Source organism: Pantherophis guttatus, chromosome 5, assembly GCF_059756535.1.
Source record: "Pantherophis guttatus breed Tessera chromosome 5, ASM5975653v1, whole genome shotgun sequence".
Taxonomy (NCBI): Eukaryota; Metazoa; Chordata; class Lepidosauria; order Squamata; family Colubridae; genus Pantherophis; species Pantherophis guttatus.
The window spans coordinates 50,934,383-50,961,946 of record NC_142067.1 but is presented as its reverse complement, the minus strand read 5'-3'; the positions used below and the strand labels follow the sequence as shown (position 1 = coordinate 50,961,946).

The window sequence follows — 27,564 nt, the reverse complement described above, 5'->3', positions numbered from 1 at the left end:
ATTTAAAGAATTATTGTTTCATGAAAAGTGTGTCCAAATCTCTTATAACCCCCAAAGAGAACAGTGGAGGAAATGTATGAAATAAGCATGCTTAGATTTGTGCGTGCATCTACCTATTTATACGTGTTGTGTAGTTAAATATTTAACTTCAAATCAACCATTAAAATACCCAATAATACAATAATAGACACATTTATTTTAAAAAATGATAAATGCAAAATATGAAAGTAACCTTTTAAAGAGTTTTATTCAAAGTCAATATTTGTTTCTTTAATATATTATATAAATGTATAAATAATGTCATTTCCAGAGTTCTGCTTTAATAGTATGAATCAGTTGGTATGCATCAATTTTACAATGCCAAATTTATATAAAAATGAAGATATCAGAAAGGATAGTTTTATTGCATTAAAAACACTGGACTATGAAAAGTTAAAAAAAATCAACTGGAATTAAGGGTTGTTTTTATACAATCTTTATGCTTTTACGTTTGAATTTCTAACATTCTGCCCAAAATATTTAAAACTATTTTAGCATGCCTTGATGCAAATATTGTTCAAAGTCAGAACTGAATTCTCAAATTTTACCTGAGTTTCTTATACTGTATATTGTAACTGATATATTTCAAGTTGATGATTCAGTTTTTCAATGTATGCATGCAAAGCAAAAACTTTACACAATCTCCTAGAGATAGCTATTTAGGTGTTAAGCTACCTCAGATTCTCCCACCCCAAAATTAGATAGTAGAACTTAGATTTGACAATTCCTGTAAAAATAGGAATTAAACCTGGGAGTCCCATTCACAAGCATTGAGGTTTTTAATCAAGATGCAATAAAGGTTATTTTCATTGCTTTCCTAGTCAGTGATCCATTCTTTCATATACCTTATCAATAAATTTTTGAGGGACAGAAGCCCCAACCACCAGACTGTGTTAATTCAGTCACAAAATTAGCCAACCCAGTTATATAAACATATAATTTAGAATTTACAGCGAATAGTTTTTTAGAAACAACTATATCAATTGTTTCAAAATAGGCTTAAGTTATTTCTCCAGAGCAGTTTTTTATATTGTATACTCAACAGATTTGGCACTGTTAACTGATTTGTCAAACAAAAAAAAAGAAAGAAATAAAGAAAAGAATGAGGTGGACCTAAAGAATCAAAACGTGATTCTCAGAAAAGAAACACATTTGTACTCTTCAAGAGCAAGAGTTTCATTAAATGCACACAACACCTATAATGCCAGCTAAAGGCTTTTAAGGACTCATTCCCTATATGATCAAAAGAGAAATGAATACATGCAAAAGAATTCATGCATATTTAGAGGAAACTTCCACAATGAAGTTAAAAGTCTGTAAGCGTTGCAATTCTTAATGCTAGTTTGTGACAAGTATTTGTGAACATCACTGCAGCTTTGAATGATCTTGAAATCACTCTATGAGGTAGTGTAGTTTTCTGTTAATACATGCTGGTTGTTAGTAGCACTGCTTGGATGGTGTATTTGGCCAAATATTTACTATGTAGATTGACACTATATATTAGAAATACAAACTTACTTTTCTAGAGGCTAAATTGATTGCTAAACTTAACCAATATCTGATCATACCAGAGAAGATTGCAGGGTACTCAAATAGTAAATATGCTAGGCAAAAAGTTGTCACAGAAAGATGATTGTGTTCCAAACACAGTTACAAAAATGTTCTGAGGTAGGAAACAAAGAATTCCATTGGCTTTTAAATTTTGTAAACCAGAAAAAGTATTTGAGGTTCAGTAGATAAAGCTTCTATTATTAAGAGCACTATAGTATTACAGAATTTATAGACTTTCTGTAATTAATACAATGCAGCACTGGCTACAGTAAAATGTTCTAATTGCTTATTTTAGTAGTTAAAATTATTGAAGCTTTAAAGTGGCTTGTTTTTATAACTGAACTGTAAGATACTGAATTTGAACAGCTACAATTAGCTTTACCCATAAAAGTAATTTATTTAAAAGAGGATTTTCCCAACATGCCCAACTTGGTCCCACAATTAATAATAAAAGTTAAAATCCTTCCAGAATATGTGATCATTTCATTTATCCTTATGAAAACCACATCAAACTTTAAGTAGGAAGCACAAATTAACATAGTCTATTATAAATATTTTTATCTGGAGATCATGGAAGGACAGCAAGCTGTCAAGAGTAAGCACATCTGTAGCATAGTGAACTAACATTCTCAAAGATTTAGATTCTTGAAGTGCTTTGTTTTATTATCAAATTCTTAACACACCTAGACTGGAATTATCAATAAATGTAAAGTATTGGATGAAACAAATTACTGCCTTCCATGGCACTGGACATCTGGAGTAACAAAACTGTGTGGATTTCTTTCTTTTACACTAAGTATATTGCATAATTTTTACATTAGAGAAAAGCCCATAATTATGTTTAGATTTGATTGAGGTTGATGGATATGAAATGCAAAATTAATGCAGCTGCAGTTCTACCTTCTTACATGACGACTCAGGCCTCAATCATGCTAGGCTGAATTTTAAAAAGGATTATTCATCTGTAGTGCATTTATCAGTCATTTGTTGACAAAAATCTGTGATACCACTACCACTCTGCACACACTGTTCCAAGCACAGTGTTTTCTCTGATATTCTTATAGGAACTGGACATAATTCTTGTGCTTGATCATATCCCGCATCATAGCCTCCTTTCATATGTTGATAGCTAGAATGCTGATCATTAGATGATATAACAGAAAGACCAGCAGATAATTCAACACACAATGGCACTGTAGATGAAATATCAGAAGGTGCTGCTTGTTCCTTCTCAGGAACCAAAAATGAAAGTGGACATTCAGAGGCCGAGTATTTTGCAAGAATCTGGATTTGCTCATGACTCAGCGCTGCTTCCTTGAATACTTGCTGGCAAAGTCCTGTTAGATTCTGTTTTGTCTCAGCCAGTGTGAACAAAATGTGATCTTTTTCCTTCAATAAGTTCTCTTTTTCATTTTGCTGCAAGAAAACAAAGAAGTTCTGAGTTTGGTACTGAAATATTGAGTGGGCAAGTTTCCACTAAGGCAGAATTATATTTTAGTTTGTTTTGGATTTGAAAACACTGATAATAAAGATTGCTTGGAGTACAGGTAGTCCTCAACTCACGACCACAATTGAGCCAAAAATTTATGTTGTTAAATGAGACATTTCTTTGGTGAATTTTACCCCATTTTACGACGCTTCCTGCCATAGTTGTTAAGTGAATCTGGCTTCCCCATTGATTTTGCTTGTCAAAGGGTTGCAAAAAGTGATCACATGACCTTGAGAAACAGCAATGGTCATAAGTATGAACCAGTTGCCAAGCATCTGAATTTTGATCACATGATCATGTGGATGGCTGCAAAGGTTGTAAGTATGAAAAGTGGTCATAAGTCACTTTTTTCAGTGCCGTTGTAACTTTGAAGAGTCACCAAATGAACTGTTGCAAATCAAGGACTTCTTGTACATACCAATTCCTTTTCAAGCACAGTATTAATCTCACTTAACTGTACAATAAGAATATATAGTATTAACACAATTAAACCATAGAAAAGGAACCCTAAGTAAATACGAGGCAGTATAAACCAAACAGTTCATTGGTCATCAACATTGAGCATTGTTATGTATAAAAAATATACAAGCACCCAAGATAGTTGCTGTCAGTCATGTCAGTAGTATTGGACTACATGGATCAGGGCTTATATGAAAATTTCTGAAGCAATTCTAGAAAGCATATGCTTAGCAACCAATCAAATAAAAATATATCTATATTCTGATAGAAATATGATCACTAAAAAGCTACTTACTGACGTTTTTATATTGAAAAGCCAATGTCATAATATGGAGCAAAGGCATTATTACTTGTTTACATGATATTTAGTATATTATTCTAAAGTGTGATGAAGCTTTCTATTAAGAACAAAAGCACATGAAACGTTAACAATTTTCCTTTTTTGAACAGTCAATATTTTAACTTTGATATGGGGATTATATAATGTAGCAAGTATCACCAGCACCTCTTTATTTAACAGCTGTCACTTTGCTGTCAGCCCCATGGAATCAGGTCCATAACTGAATATAAAAGTTATGTAGGCCAAATTGTTTTCCCAGAAAATCTTGCAATTTCTTCAAAATATTAATAAAAGAGAGGATTTATATACCTCAACAAAAGAAAAATAAAGTTAGACATATTATCTAGAGAAACTGCTCTCTCAGGCCAATAGTTTTTTTCCAGATTTTTGTCAATAAATGAGTTACAAGTCAAGAAACTTTTTGAAAAATCTTGTGCAAGTGAAAATAATAAAAACGCTGGCAGGAAAGTAAACTATTTCATTTCAATCAGCGACAATAAATGAAATCAGTGCAGATACACAGTTAGTGCCAAGTAAGCAAAATATATTCAATATTTTCCAATAGCTTGAGAGAGGGGAAGGAAGAATCAAAATGTTTATTACCATAATTAAAGATAACCACATATATAGTCAATTTACACAGAATCAAGGATTTATTTGAATTTTTAAATGAATTTATTTATTCATTTCACTTTGGCAGCTACTAATTCCAGGCCCACTATGGATGGTTCCCAATATAAAAACAGTACAAATACAGTGAATAGAAATGCAAGGGAAACAAACAAATTGGCAAATTCAGAGAACTATGTCAGAACATACATCACATATAACAAACATATCTTAATTGAACAAAACTATCCATACATACCAATTTTTCTATTTCTGTTTCAAGGTTTTGTATACAGTCTAGCTTTCGTTTACGACAACGCTGTGCTGCAATTCTATTTTTACTTCGTCTTCTAATATCATGGATACAATCTAGCTCTTCTGGAGTCAATTTGTGCATTTTCAGAAATGACTGGAAGTCATTTCTAGAGAGTGAAATGATCTTCTGTGGATTAAATGGCAGCTTTACCTGGAAGATATAGATATTTGATTCAAGTTTCACAACTTAATAGCATTCAAATCTGAAACCCTGAAACCCTATTCTTTTGCAATCAGACTCAGTGGGCATCTCTCAAAACATTTTTCCAAAGTCATACCACTAAACATTCTATAACACAATAATAGTTTTTTCTTTAAAAAAATCCAATTCTGTTACAGGTAATTAACCCACTAGTACATTTTAAAATGTACTAAGATGCTGAGCTTGAAGATCAGAAGGTCAGCAGTTCAGTGGTTCGAATCCCTAGTGCCACATAACGGAGTGAGCTCCCGTTACTTGTCCCAGCTTCTGCCAACTTAGCAGTTCGAAAGCACGTAAAAAATGCAAGTAGAAAAATAGGGACCACTTTGGTGGGAAGGTAACAGCATTCCATGAGCCTTCAGCATCAAGTCATGCAAGCCACATGATCACAGAGATGTCTTTGGATAGCACTGGCTCTTTGGCTTAAAAAACGAAGATGAGCACCGCCCCTAGAGCTGTAAATAACTAGCACACATGTGCGGGGGAACTTTTACCTTAAACGTTTGATTTGTCAAAATCCATCTCCCTGCCACAGATAAATAATTAAGTCTTGCTGATTAGAATGATCATATTGAATTGTTCCCTGACCTTGGAAGCCAAAACTGGAAATGTTGTTGTTGCTGGTGCTGCCTGCCTCTATTTATACATACCTTTGCAAAGTCCTTAGAACACAGCCACCACAAACATAAGACCAGTTGCTCCAGTTTATAATCATAAATAAAAGGTATACAAATGAGGAGGGTAGACTGTATTCATATTCTTAAAAGAATGATTGAATGAAGAACATAAAATTGAAAAATCATGCAAGGGTAATATGAAAGCTGAATATGTAGCTATGTAGAAAGATTCTGGTAAGACAACAAATGCATATTTTAATATTCAAACTGACAAATATGTATTCAAACTGACAAATATGTACATCAATATAACGTACAAAAAATATTGAAAAACAGAAATTTTATTCCATTGGATAGTTTGTGTCATAGCAATGTTACACCCCGCAAAACCAGCATGTAGTGAAAACCCAGTTTAAATAAGAATGGATTTTTTTTTTAATCTCCAATCTCTTTTTTCATAGTGTTTTTTCAATTTCCACTGTGTTGGTTACCAAAATTTCAGGGATATCTTCTTTTCAGTTTGAATACATTTCAACAGCACAATTTTTAACAAAGAAAAAGAAAGACTGTGCAGCCTCACCTCACATTCCTGTTCTCTTGCAGAAAAAGATTCACTGTCGCCCTCTGTATCCGTTTCAGAATCCTCTTCCAAATTTATCACACACGAATAAGGACACTGCTCAGGTTGTTGTTCTGGAATACAGTCTCCACTATTAACTTCAGTAGTGCCTTCAGTACTGAGATTACTGATGAAGGGACAAGTGACAGAGCTCAATGTTGTAAAAGTTCTTGGAGGGCCATTCTCTGGACTGTCAGTGATTCTGATTCCTAACCAAGGACATTCAGTTTTCTTTTCTGAACAGCTTTGTTCTGAAATTTCTTTTGGCAATGCAGGAGACAAGTTTATTTGATATGCTGTGTCTGTGTTGTAAACATCACTCCAAAATCCTTTTGCTAACTGTTCTGCTATCTCTCTCTCCACACTGCTTCGATGGCTAGGTGATGTACTGTTCACATTTCCCTGCTCGTACAAATTAGATTTTGGAGTTGGGTCCTCAACAGTGTTTTCACTTATTGGTTTGCAATTTTCGGCTCCCACAGCAATGGCATTTTTTTCAACCACTGCATTGCTCTGCATACCATTTAAAGTTAAATTGCAGTATTGATCATATGCGTTTAAGAAAGAAGCAGAATAAAATCCATGAGTAGCCACAGAAGAATTATGGTGGACAAAGTGAGAATCTGTCTTTTCTGCTAAACATTCAGCACTCTTAACTGGAGGGGCCATTTCATTCGTGAAATCTTCGTTTCCATTTTCTTCCATTGCTACCTGAGTATCTTCACATTTTGCATCTGAATGCACAACTGTACATTCAAGAGTTTTTTGTATAGCACCAGTAATATTTGATTCAGCCTGATGAATAGTAGTACCAGATGTTACCTGAATTTCATTAATACTAGGAGGACTGGCTTCTAAAAAAGGGATTTTATCAGTCTCCAAAGCTTTTTTAAATTTCCTGTATTTGGGGCAGAGGGACTCTACTTTAAAAAACTGATCCTTTTCTGATACAGGGTCATGGATTCGATTAGAACTGTCTTGCAGTTGGGACACTGCTGAATTTTGTTCAGTACTATATGCCTTCAGCTGAGAATTTTTGCCACATTCATTTTGCATGATTTCATCCTCCTCATCAATTTCTAAATCTCTAGCATCGACGCTTTCCATTTTACTGTATTGTTTCTGACAACTTGGTTTACAACATTTTGGTTTTCGGTATTCCTGCTGTCCTGATTTATGATCCAGAAACTTGAATTTAAGGAACTGAAAACAAGATTCTTCGATGTCATGTATTCCCAAGAACTCAGCACATTTGCAAACTTCAGCCACATTGTCCTTATCTAAAATAAGTTTGGAAGTATAAGCGAATTGAAGTAAAGGTTCAAATCCTTTCAGTGTAACCTGTTCAGTTGAAGAAAAGACATATGCATATTTATTATGAAAATGATAAAAGATTATGTATTTGTGCATATTAAAAAATGGAACAAATAATAATATAATATAATATAATATAATATAATATAATATAATATAATATAATATAATATAATATAATATAATATAATATAATAAATATAATACAATACAATACAATACAATACAATACAATACAATACAATAATATTAATTTGTCCAGAAATAAGGATAGGTTTGGTCTTTCTTGGTCTGTTTTCTATAAGCTTAAGTATAGCTAAAAATCCTCTTTCATATTGCAGAACTGACCTAATTTCTGGCCAATATTAATATGGAGAAATCCAAGAAAGTAATCAGAGACCAAATCTTACGAAAAAACAAATACTTTTTTTTTATTATTCCAATTACAGATTCTTCTACTCTGACCTGGAAAATGAGTATGTTAAAAACATTGTATGATTCCATAGCTAAAATTTTTGGTTATAATATAATGTATAAACAATAGGAAAATATGTCAATTAGACTGTAATTTACACTGAATTATAATCTAAAAGAAAACTTTTATAAAAATGAAGCGATACCTAATTGCTGAGAAACTGTCAAAGACATGCAAAGCTATTTCAAATGTTTGTTACATAGTTTAATTGTAAAGAATGTGATCTTTGGTGGACTTGTGACAAAGCAAAAAACATTCTGGATAGATTTATATTTTAATTCAGAAGATTTTTAAAACATGTATAAAATTGAAACCAGAAGTGTTTCTTTTAAGTTGAAAAAAAGTAGAACTTTGTTAATATACATATTGAGTGCAGCGAGAATTGTATATATGCAAAAATGGAGGGTTTTATAAATTTCTACCATGGAAGAATGGATGGAAAAACTGATAAGAGTGGAAGAGATTAGAAAATTAATTGTGTTAATTGAAGAAAAGAATGTATCCTAGTTTTGTTTCTACTTGGAAATCACTTCTGGACCTTATGATGGAAACAGGAAAAAAAAGGAAACTTTGATTTTGGGTTTTGATGATTAGTTTGTTGTTATAGAAATGGCTGGTATTTACTATATATTTATAGTACAAAGTATATAGTATATATAGTACAAATTTAAGATTGTAACTGTACTTTGTATTTTACTGTACTGAAAAAAATTGAAAGGCACTGCTTTTTTCCCCTCCTATCTTGCACCTCCTTCTCCTTTCTTTTTTCTTCCCTTATTATCTTTGTTTCTATTTGTACGTTATATAATAAACTCTAATAAACAAACATACACATAAAACAAGCTACTTCTACTAAAAACGATCACTGCACTTGTTTCAAGGCTCTTTAGAATAGTTTGCCAAAAAAAAAATATTCGAACGTCTTTCTAAAGCCAATGTAGAATAAACATTGAAATGACATTTCAAGTTTGTTTCCTCACTAGGTTCCTCCACAACATATGGAGAAGAGCTGAGAAACTTTTATTTGGAAAAGATTCTATAAATACAAAATACAAATTAACTGTCTTTCAAATAGATAAATTGCACAATAGAAACCCAAAATAAACCTGTGACCGGAGCCTATATATTTTGGATTATATATGAATTCCAAAATACCAGTCATGGATATGCAAAACAAGATTAAAATGGAAACTTTGGGCCAAACCTTTTGTTGTGGCTCTGTCCTCCGAGCCTATCTTATCGGAGGAAGAAGGCTCCGAACATGAAGGAGAGGAGACGGCCAGGCCACCCTCTCCAGGACCCTCCTCTCTGGCAATGCCTCAGGTGTCTCCCGAAGGAGAAGAGATTGGCCAGGAGCCAGGTGTTTCCAAGCCGTCAGATAGTGACGAAGAAACATTGTGGTTGGACCCACGCCAGCGTCGGAGAGACAAGCGTGAGCAGCAGAAAAGGAGGCGTGCCAGAGATTAAGCTGAGTCACTGGACCACACCCCGCAGGCTATAAAAGGGAGTGTGGTGGCCATTCGGACTCTGTGACGGACAAAGCTAATCTCTGGCGAGGCACTTGCACCTTCGGACACAACACCTATTTGTCGTGGATTTAATTACAAACTGGACTATTCAAACTGTGTATTTTTGTCTGTGTTATCGGAGTAAAAGCTCTTGGCAGGCAGCCACGGAGTTGCTGCCAAGTTCCTTATCACTGACGTTGTGTGTTTGAAGAGTTTATTTAACCCTCAGATGGCTGGTTGGGTGTGTGCGTGGTACGGGGACAGAACACCTTTTAAATACAGGTAGTCCTCCACCTACGAACATAATTGGGACCAGAACTTCTGTTGCTAAGCAAGGCAGTTGTTAAGTGAGTCACGCCTGATTTTATTATCTCTTTTGCCACATTTGTTAAGCAAATTACCATTGTTAAGTGAATCACATTGTTAAGCAAATCTGGCTTCCCTCATTGAATTTGCTTGTCAGAAGCCAGCTGGGAAGGTTGCAAATGGCAATCACATGATCCTAGGACACTGCAACTGTTGTGAATACATGCTGGTTGCCCAGTGCCCAAATTCTGATCACATGATTGCAACAGTTGTAAGTGCAAGGACCAATTGTAAGTCACTTTTTCAATGCAGTTGTGACTTTGAATGGTCACTAAATGAACAGTTGTAAGTGGAGGACTACATGTAGTCTAGAAAGCCTGACCTAAAGTATCAAGTTTATTTTAAGTTCATACTGAGGAAAACTCCATACAAAATATTTATTCAAAATTAGGTTTTGCTATTTAATCCAGTCCTTTAAAATCTACTAAGAGCTGTCACAGAGGCTACACAATTACACATTAAAACAACTTTTTCTTTCCAAAGAAAAATTATAAGTGAAACAGAAATACTCAAGCATTAACACCAATAGTCCATATTCATTTTTTTATTAAGAAAAAAAAAGTCATTCCAAATATTTGACTGAGAGAAAAGAAAGTAGTTTACTCATTACCTTTCTAAACATTGAACATCCATAAAAGCCTTATGTGATTGAGAATAGTGGCTCATATGGCACAGTACATCCACACAATTATAACTATATTTCAGACAAATAGATTCATACATGGCACTCCAAAGTTTTCCCAAGCACAACCTGTGAGATAGATTGGGCTAAGAATGTAAGTTTTCATGATTGAAAGTAATCTTGTTGCCCCAATCCTTTAAATAAGAAATGTTGGTACCTAAACAGCTATAGTATATAGGGTCTTCTGAAAGCAAAGACTTTACCTTTGAATTATTGCTTTTTTCAAGGATTCAATGTCATATTTATCATCCTTCTACTGGTATGTAATTGCAGTTTAGTAATGAGTTACAAAAAAAGGCCATAACTTATCAAAAAGCAGGCTAAATTGTGCTCTGAAGATTTATATAATATTTTGTACCTTTATTTATCACATTTCATGTCAGGTGCATGGAAATGCACCGCAATAAAATAATGTGTGTTGAATTGGTTATATGTTTGACAAACAGCAATCCAAAAAATACTAAAAACCACCCAATTATTTGATATGAAAGCTGCTAGTGCTGATACTATACAACAAATAAGAGATTGAACAGTTACCTAACAACTGAATGCACATTTCCCTTCCATATTTAACTGGAAGACTTTGGAAACCAAATCATACCTTAGCCCCCCGCTTCCCATGTGATATCCACACCCACTCATTTGGCCTTCCGAAACCTTGGCTCTGTCAATTGGCCTGGGACCCCAATGGGGGAGTGTCATAATGGAGGTGAGATAATGTACTGAAATAGTCTGTCTCTACTCCCTGTATATCTTCCTCCTTTCTTTCCCATCTTTCCTGACTTTTAGTAAATTTTTAATACTAATATTATTTTAATATTTTATCTTGTTTTTACTTGATTATAAGCTACCTAAAGTTGTTTCTTGGCAAGATTGGCGGCATAGAAATTTAATAAATAAATCTCAGCTCTAATATACACATGGATTTTTTTTCTTAATTGTAAATAGTTGCTAGAATTCCTGTATCTTTATCTCATGCATTAGAAAAAAAATCTTACTAAAGAAAACTGAAAATTATGTTTGGAAAATATTTTTTTTTATTTAGGCTACTGCCAAACAGCCTTTTAATAAGACAAATATTTATTGCTGGTGATGTTTTAGCACTTAGTCATTTATTACAATACCTCATTTTTTAAAACTGCAACTCAGTTTTATTTATCTACAATGCTTTAAGAATTGGATATACAATGTGTGTGTGTAAGAGGTGGGAGAGAGGAAGAAACACACACACACACGCAATATGCTGAATACTAGTAATCCATTATGGTTTCTTTTCAGGCCACAAAATACTGGAACTGTTTCACTTCAAAATTCTATACCACTGGACTCAATCCTAAATAAACCCAGTAAGTTTCAGCATCTTTTTAATGTTCCTGTTACTTCCCCTTTTTCATCTACCAAATTGCTTTTCTCAAATAGATCCATGTTTTCCATTTTTCATAGTACTATGTTTCTTCTGAAATTAAGTAACAGCTAATGCCTTCCATTTTGAAAAGTATTTCTTCCAAATACTTCCTTCTCAGTGCACTCCTGTGTTATTTAAATCAAAGGGCAAGAAGACTTTAGAAAAGTTTATCTGGAAGGCAAAGAATAGTTTTAATTCTTTTCCTTTAGTTTCTCTTCATTCCTGAGGTACACTTGTGGTTTTCCTTTTCACCTAAAACTCTCTTTTGTTTACAAATTATTCAATTACAAGAGAAAAAACTAAAACAAAACTGGTTGGTGAAAGAAAGCTAAGGTAAGGAAGGAATTAAAATTGGAAATGGATTGCTTTGAGGAAGAACAAACTGTATCTCCCACCTATTTTGATCCTGATTTGGAAAACACAAGTGCTTGCTTAGCTCTGGTGGAACTTGCCTGAGAAACTTTCATATTATTTAATATAAAAAACAGGCATTTGGTGCAAAACAAATTGTACAAATGGAACTGCAACACAATGTTACAAACTGGTTTTGTCAAGGGGAAAAAAAAGGGGGGGGAAGCAGAATGATCTCTCTTAAATATACAAACTAATAACCTTAAAAAGAAAACAAATTTCTTCTTTTGGTCTTGCTTCAGTGATTATTATATTATTTGCAAAGCCTTTATACTGAAATGGTTGGTTTGCTGAGAGATTAGGTATGTGGGGCATCTATTTACATTTTATGAATAATACGATCTGCAATATTAATTCTTTTCCTTAATTCTGTGTTGGATGGGAAATAGTGTCTAGCTTCAAAGGAACATTTATAATGTTTTGCTGGAAATAGTATTTGCCTATACAGTTCAGGCACAATTTGTGGATTGAGTTATTAATAATATGCATATTATTCTGAGTAACTTTAAATGTAGTACAAAGTAAGATTATATAAGTACAAGTAAGTGTACTTACCTCTTCAGGTAAAATTATTACAAGATCTGATTCTAACTGACCCACAATTCTTGAACGAAAATAGACACTGCAGGCTGCAAGCACTGAACGATGGGCTCGAAATCTCTGGTCTTCTACTAAAATAGTAACATCACAAAAAAGATCTTCCTTTCTCTGTTCATCAAGACTAAGGAGAACATTGGTACTGTGTACTGAAGATTCATACGCAAAAACAACACTGTTCCTTTCACTTAAAGGCATTCTGTACAACAAATGTTGATTAAGGTCTCAGAGGAAAACATGCTTAGTCTCTTCACATCTGAAATAAATAAAATTTACAAAATGTTAAATATATTTAAGCCAACAAAGTGTGTGACAAAGTGATGGTGAATGCCACTTCACAAAAGTTTAATATCACCCAAGTCAAAGCATACCATTTCCACTCTGAACACACAGCCTGGAGAAACCTCTCATTCTTATTATTATCACTATTACAAAAAATATTTTTTCTTTCCTTGGATTGTAGGAATTTGCTAATGTTAACATTTTTAAATTGGAACAGTTTTAATCTTGCTGCCTGTTTGTACCTAATCAGATTGTGTCCTTTTATTTATTTTAGTGCACTTTTTATTATTCTGCTTCGACGTTTTATATTTAATTATGTGGTGTGCTTTCCTCATAACGTTAATCTATTCATTTTTTTAAAAAAATAAAATCGATGTTATAACTGTAGGCCATATTTTATATTTTTAAATCCATCCGAACAAAGGCTTGTTTTTTAAACATATCCAAAGTCTGATCAATTTTCATAAGCCTTTGTTTGCAACCCTATTATTTAAATTTAATACTATCCGCTGTTCCTGTTTTCACCCTCTGCATAAACTTAGTTGTGTAGCAATAAGGGTAACATGTGCTTGTACTTATTGCTATCCTATAGATTACACTTACTTAGATACGAACAGATACACAATTCTGAAGTGGTAACCAGAATTAGCAGAACTGAGTAATATTGGATGAGAATACACTGAGAAGTGAAACAGTCTTTCATATTTAGTTCTACTTCAATACGATTTTACATCAGCAGAATTTTCTAGCCAAAATGGCTAATGCTTTGTAGGAATTGATAAGTCTGTGCAGTGTAAATGCAGCATTATTGATAGAATTGATAGAAACAGGCAATTGTCATTGTAACAATTTATAAGACAGAACCTCATTTGTACAATGTAACTTAAATGAAACAACAGTAAGCCACTTTAATGTATTTTCTTCCATCTATTCATCATGAACAGATATTGCCAGACAGAATTGCAAAAGCTAATCAGGAAATGTACCACTTGATAGAACTCTCTAAATCTAAATGAAGATCAATGAGGCACAAATCTGTCAATAAGCTATCTAAATGCCAGATACATGAAGAGCAATTTTGCTCTATTTTCTAGTGAATATATATTAAAGCCATACCCAATCATTTTCTTTCCTGTTCTTTCAAACATAGTTATGGAATAACACTAGTGTTTTTCCCATCAAGAAAAAATTGCACTTGCCTTTTCATCACATGAATTATAAAGACATATTTCAATTTATAGGCAAGTTGAACCACTTTTTCCTTCTGAATCATCCTAGATAAATAAATGTTGTTGATGCAGAACAAATTGGGCAAGTGGAACTACAATGCAATGTTACAAACTGGTTTGTCAAGGAAAAAAAAGGGGGGGAGGGCAACAGAATGACCTCCCTTAAATATATGGATAAATAAGCTTCAAAAGAAAACAAATTTATTCTCTTACTCTTGACTTAGTGATTATTATACTGTATGGCTACTTGCAAATACTTTATACTGAAATGGTTGGTTTGATGAGAAATTTGGCATGTGGGATATGCATTTGCTGCTTGTTGATGCTTAGTTTAGGGATGCATTTAAAAGTCTGAAAATACAATTTGTGTTAGTTTAGCTGGGCCCAGTACGTATGGAAAGGACACTGGTCATGTTGGCAAGCTTTTAATAACTTGGCCCCCAGTAGGAGCAGGTTGCATGCTGTTTCACTATCCATGCTATTCATTCATGGATTTCTTTTCCCAGCCAGCATAGCAATTCCTTTATAAACATCAAAAGAAATCCTATATATACTATAGAAATGGAAAGAAAAATTATTTGAGAGGTGACAATTATCCGAACACAGGCTTGGTTTTTAAACATTTGAACAAATGAAGAACAAGAATATAATATAGTGTAAACTATATGTGATTCTGTCTCATTCAGTGGTATAAAAATATACATTAATTTAATTAGGTTCCATGTCTGAGACTAGAGTTCTCTATTCTATCAGTGTTGCCTAAGATGCGACTGAGTGCTTTTCTGGTTAACTGACCTTTCAACAATTTTTCTGCAATATCACTAGCTGGTATCAGTAGTATGGATTTATAACCATAACACTAAGATTAAAAACAAGTTAGATCGGAATTTCACTGCCCAGAATCTCTGAAGCGTTTCATGGTTTGTTCTGATAAAACAGAACAAATTCAATGTTTTTAATGTTGTTCAATTGCAATGCAGCCACAACTTAGAGCACTGCAACTTTCATGCTTATCCTCAGATGGACCTTAAATTCCTCCATATGACATTGTAATCCAAATCCTATCATTCATTGCCACTATTATTAAAGATAACTGTAACGCAAAATATAGAACCTGCCCCGCATCCTACTTTAAACTGAATATTCAAAGTCTCTTAGATGCGAAAGAGAAACAATCTTGAATGCTTTGCTAGACCACATATTCTAAAGTGATTTGATGTATTCTGTATTTTTATACTGTTACTACTAAGTTACAGGAAATAAAAAATGAAAGACAAGGCTAAGAAGAATCCAGAAAAATATGAGATCTTGCAGTTATCATTACTGAGGTTAAGAAAAATTCCAAACACAGGATAAACTTTGGATGACCCCTGACAAGAGTAGGATGAGACTTGTGAAACTAATGTACAATCTGGCACTTCTGGAGGTTAACTCACAACTCTTGCTCAAAGAGCAGGTGGTACTTATGGTTAGGACGGCCTTTAACAGCTTCCTCTGTGTGCCACTTGCACCCGTTCTTAGTTTGAGATGCTCTATTCACAATCGCTTATGTCATAATCATCTCCAGATAGGACTATTGTAAAGCACATGGGTCTACATGGGTCTGTCCTTTAGGAGTATCTGGCAGCTTCAACAATTGCAGATTGCAGCTGTAGGACAGGTATGTGTACCTCCAAAACAGCACATGCCATACCTCTGCTGTGTAAGATGCACTGGCTCCCAGTTTGCTTCTGGTTCCTGTTCAAAGTGTTGGTTTTCATCTTTAAAGCCCTTCATGGCATGGGACCAGGTTATATGAGGGACTCTTTCCTCAATTATTGTTGCTCATCCCATTAGATCTGATAGAGAGGGCATGCTATAGACTGCATTGGCTAGGGACTTACACTTGGTGGGCTCCAGGAGGCAGGTCTTTCATGGCACTGGCTAATGGAACATTCTTCCCCAAAGAGAGGCTAACTCCATCCCTGTTAATGTTCTGAAATTCCCTCAAGACCTGGATAGATCATCAGGAGCTCCCATGGGATAAGTAACAAGAAGATGATTCCATCACTGCAGTTAATATTTACTCCCTTCTGTGCCTTTAGTTTTTTAATATCTTGATTGTTTTTACATTTTTAATAACGACTGCTTTATATTTATTGTTTTACTTCATTGTTGTATGCTGCCTACTGGCCAGAGTCACTTCTTTGGGAGGTGGCCCGCCATATAAATTTGATAGGATGATATATTATTATTATTTGATTATAAGTATTGTACATTTTGACTACCTCTGGAAAGCTTAAATATTAACTCACTTTTTTGAACAAGCACGTTGCATTGCAAGATTATGCATATATTCACCATGAATCATTCAGTTCAGAAGAAAATCCCAATCATGCAGTATTAAAATGAAATAATCAATTAATAAGAGATTGACTGCTTGGTGTCAGCATTCGAAATTATAAACACAATTAAAGTATCCATAAACCACCTAGACCTGTGATGGCGAACCTATGGCACGTGTGCCACAGATGGCACGTGGAGACATAGCGGTGGACACACAAGTGTTGCTCTAGTTCAGCTGCAGAGCGGATGTGCGCACCGGCCACCTGATTTTTGGGCCTTCTGGGCCCACCAGAAATCAGGAAACAGGCTGCTTCCAGCCTCCGGAGGGAGGCCCATTTTTCACTCTCCCCAGGCTCCAGAGGCTTTCTAGGAGCCTGGGGAGGGTGAAAATGGCCTTCCCCACCCCTCCCCCAGAGGCCCTCCGGAGGCCAGAAATGGCCTGTTTCCCAACTTCCAGTGGGACCGCAAGGATGAAAAACGGGCCTACCGGACCCACCATGCCATCGTGTGCCGAAAGCAGGGGAAGCGCAGGGGGGTCACATGCACATGTACGCATTGAATTATGGGTGTGGGCATGCACATGCATGACCCCCCCATGCTCCCCCACTTTTGGCACATGACGGCAAAAAGGTTAGCTGACCTAGACCCTCCCCATGGATTTATTCAGAGAAGAAAATGCACAAATAAATAATAAAGAAATAAACAGCAGTCTTATCATACAAAGTCAGAAATAGTTTTGAATATAAATCCTTAAACAGATATTCTGCCAAGATTAAACAATTATCAGCAGTTTCACCCTGTGAACCTCTATATAGCAGTTCTCTTTTTTTTGTTTTTTTACAAAGCTTAGCATAGTCTTTTATAAACTATTCTGTTTAAAAAAAACTATTCAAATTATATTTAAAAATACATAGGTTTCTATAAATATTCCACAATGTTTTTTTACCTTTCATGAAAAGTAGGACTTAACATTTCAATAAACCTAATTACAAAAGCTTGATATCCAGATCATACTAGTACTGCAATTGATATTCTTTTCACCTTTTACGCTTCTGTTTGTCCAAAAGTCAACGGATGTTAACTGTTGATGAATTTTTAGTACTGCTGCCAGGGAGGTGGGGGGGTTTCTCTCATTGCCAAACTGTGTAAAACCCAAGAAACTATTGGTCATGAAATCTTACTTAACAGTAGCAAAATTAGTAGAAAAAAGTACTTATTTCAGCAGCTTTTTAAAGTCTAAATTAAAAATATTTTCTTTGTGATACAACTTATCATCCCAGATAGACATAGCATATTAATTTTATAATGAGAAAAAAATGCTCATTTTATAAATTCAGATAAACAACAAGCATCAGCCTTAAATGACTGTGGAATATCTAACCCCACCTCCAACCACCTTCCCTTTTATGGACAAATAGATATGTTCCAGTTGAGTGCTAGCAGTAGTTAAGAGTTGCTGATTCATTATGTTATGCTGACACGGCATGAAACAGCATTTTACTAAAAAGAAAAACAGACTTGGCTACTGTGCCACCTTACAATTTAAATGCAGTCAGTTAATATGACAAGTAATTTGGAATCAAAAATATTTTGCTTATTTTTCTCCTTATATATAAAATATTATAAACATATTTTTAATAAATTCCTTCTGCTACTGGAAGACAGTGACTGCATGACTGCAATCTATATTGCAAAACCTAGACTATACTAATGGATTTAAAATATCTGATTTCTCATTAGACATTACTATCTACATATTTAAGAGATCAGAGGTATTCAATTCAGGAGAAAAATGGTGCAACAGAGGAATTAAAAGTGTCCTACTAATGCATGGGAAATCACATTCAGCTACAATGCTCACTAAATCTTTCAACCTAACCTACTTTATGGATTTACTGTGAATATAAATAAATAGGAGAAAATGAAAAAAATGTATGTTTCCCTTAAAAGAAAGATAGGATGTCGCAATTAAGAAGTAGGGGAAATAGCAGAGATTAAAATGGCAAAACTGTTATGCTTCTGAAATATAAAAAGAGACAAAATACAATTTGTTCTTGGCTCCCAAATATAGATAGTAACAATTGTTTAAGTGACTGGAAATCAGACTGACATAGAAACCCAGCTTTCAACTTTCAGTGTAAAACTCAGCGAATAACACTGGACTAGTTCCTTAACCTCATCTATTACACTGAACTGTTGTAATACAATGTATATAAATGTGATGGTTTATAAAATATATACCACTTTGAGGTCTTTTTAATAAAAGATATATGTGCAATCATAAAAATATCTACAAATTATCTCAAAATATATTAAAGTTTTTACCTATTGGAAAAATGCAGAATATTAGAAACTTCATCAGGAAAGAAAAGAGTACTTTAATAAAAACCCCTATCCCAGAACACAACACAGAAATTAATAGGAGAAAAATAAGGTTGCCTTTCCTCATTTCCTGCTAAACAGTAAATATGAAATATGGACACATTGGGCATTCAATTTAAAGAATTGTAAACCCTGAAGGCCTGAACATAAGTTCTATGCCTAAAATCATTACATAGGAAGACATCATCTATTTATAAGCTAAAACCCCTCAATCATAAATGGGTAGAGGTTTTTTTTTTTGTTGGTTTCAAAAAACAGCCTTATGTTTAGGATTATAGTTGTAAATATAGAAAAGAAGAAGGAATATCTATAGGAAATGAGAACAATATATAAAATGAAGACAAGGTAGTTATCAAGGTAGTTAACAATTGATTAGAAATAAAAATAAAGCTGAGGCTTGTAACAAATGCCCAAAGCAATGAAAGTCTTTATTGGATATGTCAGAAGATAAAGAAAGACCAAGAGGTTGTAAGGTCTATTACCGTGATGGCGAACCTATGGCACGCATGCCAAACGTGGCACGCAGGGCCCTCTCTGTGGGCACGTGTGCAGTCGCCCCAGCCCAGCTCCAATCGCATTTCTCCATCACGTTTCAATCAATTCCAACTTCTCGCGAAAGAAAAAGATCTCACAAAGTTGGACTTGATTAAGCTTTTTCACTCGTGCGCTTCACAATGGGGAGACAGGATCCCGTCCTCCTGAAACCCACTATGACGCGGAGCCACAATGCGACCCTGCGTCATCTCGGCTCGGCAAAAAAAAAGCAGTTTCTTTTCCTGCAGAACTGCTGGTGTTGGGATGCTGTGCCTCCCCGCCAGCCAGCTGGGCTACTCCAGGCACTTAGCTTGGAACCTATTAGCTCCATCCCACCCTTCGCCTCAGCGAATGGCGCACAAAAGTTCGGGTGGGCTCCTTGAGAGATGGAGTTTTCAGGGGGCTGATCTAGAACCCAGGCTGGCTACAACACAAACGTTCATTCTCGGCTTTGAGATTCCTAGCTGCAATGGGCAGCAAAGCTAGGTTTATCCGATCCGGCAGACAAAACAGGAAAAGGAGGCAGAAAGAGTTCTGCTGCCAAGGTACACGTCGGAGGGGGGCAGAAATTCCAACTTCAGCTTCCTGGTGCAGCGCGGGGCTTTGGGCAAAGGCTGGAGGGAAGCACTACTGGCTCGCTCGTGCTCTCTCCTTCCCCAATCTAGCTTGGCACAGATGGCAGCGCAATTTACATTGCTCTTTCCAAGCCCACTGTCAATGAAGCCAGTGAGGGCTGGCTTTTTACCTAGCTTTGTTCAGCTGTCAGAAGGAAAATGGACAGGGGCTTGGGGAGGAAGTCTGCATCAAGCTAGACTGGGAAAGCTGGCTGTGAGAGGAAGAGAAGCCAGGTAAGCCAGAGCCAGACCTTTCCCGGGTCCTCTCATCCCAGAAACAGCAACCTCGCACTCTCCCCTTCTCTGCTAGCCCCCTTCCTCACATGGGATCGCCCAGCAGGGGGAACGGAGAGGGAAAAGGGGGCAGCATTCCTGCATGCTGCCGTTTCTGTGTGGCATTCTCCCCTCAATGCTAGCGGCTGCAGATGCCCCCTTCTCCCTCTCTGTTCCCGCTGCTGGGGGCCTAGCAGAGAGGGGAGAGTGCAAAGTTGCTGTTTCTGGGATGAGGGTACCCGGGAAGCATCTGGGTCCGGCTCACCCGGCTTTTCTTCCTCTTGCAGCCAGCTTTCCCTGTCTAGCTTGATGCAGGCTTCCTCCCCCAGGCCCTCATCCATTTTCCCCCCGACAACCGGACAAAGCTAGGCAAAAAGCCAGCCCTTACCGGCACCCAGCTTCACCAACAGCGGGCTTGGAAAGGGCAATGTGAGCTGCGCTGCCACCTGTGTCAAGCTAGACTGGGGAGGGCACCGTGGGCGAGTACCGAAGAGACCGCGGAGGAAGGAAGCCAGGCAAAGAGGCGAGCGAGGGGCATCTGCAGCATGCCGGCCCTGGCAGACTTTCTAAGCCTGCCTAAAGCAGGGAGGGAGGGAGGGAGGGAGAAAGGGAGGGAGAGCTAGAGAGATCTGATCTAACGTGTGTGTGTGTGTGTGTGTGTGTGTGTGTGTGTGTGTGTGAGTGAGAGAGAGATCTGATCCAATCTCAGAGTGTTTTATCAGGGCTGGTGGCGATGTGCTCTCTCTCTCTCTCTCTCTCACTCACACACACACACACACACACACACACACACACACACACGCAGGTTGGAACTTTCTTTCTTTCCTCCCACCCCACTCCCACCGGAGACCCCTGGATTCCCTCCCCAATCCTGCCTGTCCCATACAGGCACCACCCACATGAGTGATGTAGAGTTGTCCACGGCCAGTCACATGACATCCCCCCCAGCCACACACCCCCAGTCATTAGGAAGAACTGGTTGTTAAATTATTTGACTCCTACCACTGATAGTAAAACCTTATTATTCAGGTTAAATTGCCGTGTTGGCACTTTGCGATAAGTGGGTTTTGAGTTGCAGTTTGGGCACTCGGTCCCTAAAAGGTTCACCATCTATTGTCTATTATGAATAGAAAGGGGTAAAGTAAATAATGAGTAATGGCAAAAAGGCAAATGTCTTAACTTCCTACTTTAGATTTGTCTTCTCTCAAAAAAGAAATTAAGATCTACCTGGCTGTTACTAGGCCACTGATGGAAAGAGAGAATAGTAATTTAGGACAGAAAAAAGCATTTAATTTAAACAAATTCAGCTATCCTAAGAGAGGAGACAAACAGAGTTGATCAAGGAATAAATGCAATTTTTGAGAACGCCTACAAAACAGGTAAGGTCCCATAATATAGTAGAGAAGAATAAGCATTGTCCCAAGGAGGACAACTGGAGAAATTACAAATTTGACAATTTATCATCAATGGTGGGCAAGGTCCTCGAGATTATTAAACAATATATATGTGAACTGTTGGATAAGGATGCATCAATTAATAAGCAACATGGGTTTGGTGCTCACATATCAGACTAATCTTATGAAGTTACAAGCTTCATAAATCACGGACTTCCAAATTATTGCATGTTGACCTCAGCAAAGTGCCCCATTAATAAAATAGTAAATATAAGCTACATGATTATGTGGAATCGTATTTGAGTGAATGGCCACAGCCATCTCTCTCTCTCTCTCTCTCTCTCTCTCTCTCTCTCTCTCTCTCTCTCTCTCTCTCTCTCTATATATATATATATATATATATATATATATATATATATATATATATATATAAAATTTAAGATGTAGGTTCAACATTAATATAAAGTGGCCTGCAAAAAAAGCTCTTTCCAGGGCCTATGCAGCTTAGTATTTTTATTCATGGGTTGAATAAATGGGTTGAACGGGTATCAGATGATACAAAACTAGGAACAGTTTTAATTCTAATCCTAAGATTAGGATTAAAAGATTCAAAAAGATCTCGATGAGCTTGAATAGATTCAAAGATTCAAAAAGATCTCAATGAGCTTGAATAGCGGGCTAAAATAGTGACATTTAATAGGAATAAAAGTAACATTTTAGAAAGAAAAAAAATATCAGGGACGAGTCTAAAAGGAGAAAGATCTAGCTTGGCAGTCATATTTATGAAAAGGATGTGGATAATGTAATAGTTTAGAAGTTAAGTATGAACCTACTGTGTGATGCAGATGCTAAAAAGGAAAACTTTATTTAAGGATGCATTAACTAAAAGAGTTCAGATCATAGGAATTAATTAACCTATTTCAGTCTAATTTTATCAGGCATCATTTGGAATACCATGTCTTGTTTTGAGAACCAAAATTTACTCTACACTAATTAGAGTAATTTCATAGCTACCAAAATATTGGAGACTAAAGGTAACCTATCAAAAGAGGTGTTTAGCCTCCAAAAGAAATTACTGAGAGAGCCATAAAAGTAGGCTTCATATATCTAGAAAGCTGTCATACAGAGGAAGAAGCAGACTTCTTCCCTGTGACCCTAGAGCAGAGGACCAAAATCAATTAATTTTAACTATAGGGAGCTAGATTCAGATCAGATGTTAAGGAATAATTTTCCAAAGACAAGATCTGTCAACTAGTGAAATAGGTTGCTTTATAAAGTGATGTACTCTCCTTTAGTGGCAGTACAGGTAGTCCTCGACTTACAACAGTTTGTTTTAATAACCATTCGAAGTTACAATGGCACTTAAAAAAGTGACTTATAACCATTTTTCACACTTATGACCATTGCAGCATCCCCATGGTCATGTGATCAGAATTCAATCGCTTGGCAACTGGTTGATATCTATGAGAGTTACAGTGTCCCTGGGTCATGTGATCTCCTTTTGCAAACTTCTGACAATGGGGAAGCCAGATTCTCTTAACAACTATGTTACTAACTTAACAATTGCAGTGATTCACTTAACAAGTGTGGCAAGAAAAGTTGTAAACTGGGGCAAAAGTCACTTAACAAATTTCGTACTTAGCAACATAAATCCTGGGCTCAATTGTGATCGTAAGTCGAGGACTATCTGTCAAAAGAATATTTGCGGTTCCAAAATGCACAGGTTCAAACTGAATCCTGAAGTATAGGACATTCACTTTGTGAATCTGTTTCTTCTGCAGGAATAACCTCATTCAGTCCAAATTGAAAATCTATTCCACAATGTTGACCAGATCCCCTTTTCTTATCATTAGGTTTCAGTTTATATTTCTCCACTCACCCTTAATTCTGGTTAATTCTGAATTACAACAAGTGATTTGTGTTTAATTACAGAATTGGAAGCTAATAGAAAATAAATATAGGGACAGATAATATTAGACTATTAAATTCCAAGTAACTACTTCCATCTATTAATGCACACGTTGAATCTTATGCATAAAATGTGGAATCCATTGAAACACAATTTTGCACTGAAACTGATTCTTTGGAATCAGCTTTGAAATTAATCCTCTAATAAGGCTGGTTCATTAGTGTCATAAATTTTCTCTCAACCAGGTAGTTTAGAATAATATAGTTTATGGTCCTGAAGGCTGTTGAGATATCTAGTAGAGCCAATAGGATTAAATTCTGCCTGTCAGATTTCAACATAAACTTAGATGTTACCATACCCTGTAGCATATTTTCTCAAATATAGACTTGTGGAGACTGGCTATAAATTGGGGGGCAAGGAACGGGGTCAGGAGTTCAAAAAAATCAAACATTTTACTACCTCTTTTTTGAAGCCGAAAGGAATTGTTGCAATGAGGAACTCACCACTATTCCTATTTATTCAACCAGTCCACCCACGCCCGACTTTTAAAAGTAAAGGAGAGCAATGGTCAAATACACATATAATGCCAAAAAATGGTTGTAGAAGAACCCTATTTTTAATTTAGTTCACTGTCAGGCCATGTACTTTACAGTCACCAGTCAAATTTGGTCAGATCAAATAGAAGAAAGCACTCATGAATTATTGTTAATTACCTGGGGCACTTCTCCATTTTAGAGGTAAACATAAGTGACAAGTAAATCCCCAATAATCAGCAAGAAGCCATTCAAATCCAACAACCTTCTGGGTAAACTATCTTAATTAGTTCTCTTGCTGTAGTTTTGCATATCTTAGTAAATCCAAAACCTAGATATAATGATAAAAGATTACAAAAATGTTCCTACATATACAGATTATTTCTATGCAGCCAATGAAGAAAATAAAACACTACGTGTACCCTATGATTTGTATTTTGTGCTTTCATGACTAGACCTGGGTTTGGTCTTGGCTGCCATTGTTTTATTCCATTGTATTTTTGTTTGGTTTTCATACTACATGCATCATCCAAATGTGCAATTATGAGATATGCAATATAAGTTGATAGAATAATAAATAGAAGAGACTGACAAATGTCATAAAGTCCATAAAATGCTGGGTAATTCACAAAAGAATTGCTATTTTTTATGTTGAATTACTCAAAAAACATTCTTTGCTTTCAAATTATGCTGTCCAGTTTGGGATGGGAGACAGTTTAATAAGACAGGTGGTATATCAACAGACTATGTCTCCAGCACTCACCTCCAGATACACTCATTAAAAATTGGAATATTGGGCACCTGACTATAATGGAATATTATATCTAGAGTAGTCCCACTGTGCAATAGGCAGCAAATCAATTTAATATATTTTGCTGGCCAGATCTTTGTCTGTTACGTAGGATCGATCACTTCTTAAAAGTTAGAAGTTATTGGCTCTCCAATATCAGCCATTCATGATACAAGCCAAGCTGACATACTAATCCAAGATTAAATCTTGAATCATCTCTTTCTTCACATTTATCAACTGTCAGTAGCAATTCAAGAAAACTCTTGTTGTCTTAGGATTCTTTTGTAAATAACAAAGTATTCCTTACATATTGCCAAGCTAAGCAAAATGATATTTATAGTTATTGTTTCAGTAATAATAAAAGATAGGGAACATTCAAAATATGGTTTGTCAGAATTAAATGCTTTTTTGAAACTGCTAAATGTAATATGGAAAAATGGAGAAATGCAAGGAAGTGGTTCCTACATTTATCTTGACAAATTTTGCATGAATCTGCTAATTTTTTTACAAAGCATACTGAAGCTTTGTGACTCAGTGATCATATAAATTAATCTGAATCCCCACTTACTTATAAATCGACTGATCATTATCTTCATATCATATAGCATCAGATCATTTTAAACAATCACATTTCAGCTGGACCAAACAGATTTTCTCCCACGACAGATACATTTTGCTATTTTCTTCATAATCAAATTGGCACCCAGGTTCTTGAATTAGTTATTGCTACATACCAATTTCTCAGAAAAATCTCCAAGCTCCAGCCCCATTGCACAGTGCTCATTTAGTATGATGGTATATTTCGTTTCTTTTCAAACTTGTAAAGAAAACTGCAAGACCTAAATTACTCCCTCTTTGTGTAAAAAAAAATAATTTCTGTTCACGGCAAATACACTCACTTGGAAGCAGCCTAATTCTTTTGTCGGAACTGAAACTTAATGTGTTTAGGATCATGCCCATCGAAGCTGCTTTGATCCTATTCGTCTCAAAGCTAGTTGAAATGAGTTGAATGAAGCCTAAGTCTTGTTTAGACAGCGATCTGCACCAATCCTCTAGTTATAAGGTGGCAGGTTTTACTTCTTTCCCAGGCTACACACAAAACAGCGCATCCGCTTTTACAGCCGAAAGGGCTCCCTGTGAATCCCTACCGCAGTTATGTTAAGAGGACTCAAACCGGCTCTACCCCACAGACAGACCCTCCACAGTAACAAAGTTAATTTACGCGCGGTAACTCAATCCTGGCACTCAGGGCTTTTTTTTTCTTTTCTTTTTTTAAATTAACGCGCTGTCCTACAGTCTGCCCCCAGCAGACATCCGAAAGACCACAAGCGCACAAAACCTCGGACGCCACCATCCCTTCTCTGCCCAAAGCCGCCTTTCCCTGCCGCCGGTCCGCCTCCCGCTAAATCTTCCCATTCTTCAGCGGGCCGCAGCGGGGTCGACCTTTCCCAGCCAATCGAGAAGGGGGGGGGGAGAAGCAGACGGACAGGCAGTGTAACGATCCGATAACAGGCGCGCCTGCGCTCTACTGGTCCTCTCCTCCCCTTCTCTTCCGTCCCTCGGCCATCCAGGGAGCCCGTTTTGCCCGCGCGCCAAAACCCCACGTCCGTCTGTCCGTCCCCCACTCCGGCCCAGCCCGAGCTCTCCAAAGCAAGCGTTTCCTACCTAAACACTCCTCCTCGGACAGCTCCGCCGTGCCTTCGCTACGCTCTCGGTCAACCGACTACAGTCAGGTGACAACATCATAGCCTCCTCCACCCTCTCTGAGCCGATTGGACGCCGATTCCAGCTGACATCACTATTCTCAATTCCCCCCCCCCTTCCTTTCTTTCCTTCCTTCCTTCCTCCCTTCCTTTCCCTGGCGTTAAAGTGCCCCGCATGCGCGCATGTGCCTGTTTTTGCTTCCCGCGTCCTCCCCTGAGTCCTCCCCCGCCCCCCCGCCCCCGTTGGTCTTCTGGGCGTGGTTGAGATCTCTAGACTTTTTTTCTGAATGGGCGGGGTTGCCCGGCCAGTTCTGCGTAAACGTCGGTTGGGGTTGTTGAGTGCTTTGACTGCCTTTCCCCTCTGCGGAAAACACAGAACTCCTGGCTACTGTCAGTCAATGGAAGAGAATCAATGAAAGAGCTTTCTTCTCGGTAGACGTATTCCGAAGCTATGGCAACAATATTGTACCTTCCCCCACCCCCAACGTTTTATGCTCTGCGCTGATGTGATATTCAATATTTCAAGTACTGCCAAAGGGCATTACAATTGTAGTTTAGCTTGACTTTCCAAACACTGCAGAGGGGGGACGAGACTTGT

The 27,564-nt window shown here is 36.6% G+C and overlaps 1 protein-coding gene across 7 annotated transcripts; it reads right to left on the bottom strand.

The window, feature by feature from the left end:
* Positions 1–228: 228 nt before the first annotated feature.
* BACH1 (BTB domain and CNC homolog 1) lies at positions 229–27,230 on the bottom strand. Of its 7 annotated transcripts, none has more exons than XM_034429660.3 (5): positions 26,929–27,230; positions 12,957–13,254; positions 6,202–7,581; positions 4,747–4,953; positions 229–3,006 (listed from the first exon to the last, which is right to left on the bottom strand). In XM_034429660.3, the coding sequence occupies exons 2-5, from the start codon at positions 13,194–13,196 to the stop codon at positions 2,545–2,547; spliced, it is 2,289 nt and encodes a 762-aa protein (XP_034285551.2). In that variant the 5' UTR covers positions 13,197–13,254; positions 26,929–27,230; the 3' UTR covers positions 229–2,544. The 7 variants fall into 7 exon arrangements, with proteins under 7 accessions (XP_034285551.2, XP_034285712.2, XP_087751185.1 ...); XM_034429821.2 differs by having other exon boundaries at positions 25,998–27,194; XM_087895059.1 differs by lacking the exon at positions 26,929–27,230 and adding an exon at positions 26,163–26,899.
* Between the last annotated feature and the right edge of the window lie 334 nt (positions 27,231–27,564).

Excerpts from the sequence above, each read along its gene's own strand:
- BACH1 (XM_034429660.3), bottom strand. The coding sequence starts at position 13,196 with ATGCCTTTAAGTGAAAGGAACAGTGTTGTTTTTGCGTATGAATCTTCA. Across the intron at positions 7,582-12,956 it reads TAATAATTTTACCTGAAGAG|GTTACACTGAAAGGATTTGA; the intron begins GTAAGTACACTT and ends TCAACTGAACAG. Across the intron at positions 4,954-6,201 it reads CAAGAGAACAGGAATGTGAG|GTAAAGCTGCCATTTAATCC; the intron begins GTGAGGCTGCAC and ends TATATCTTCCAG.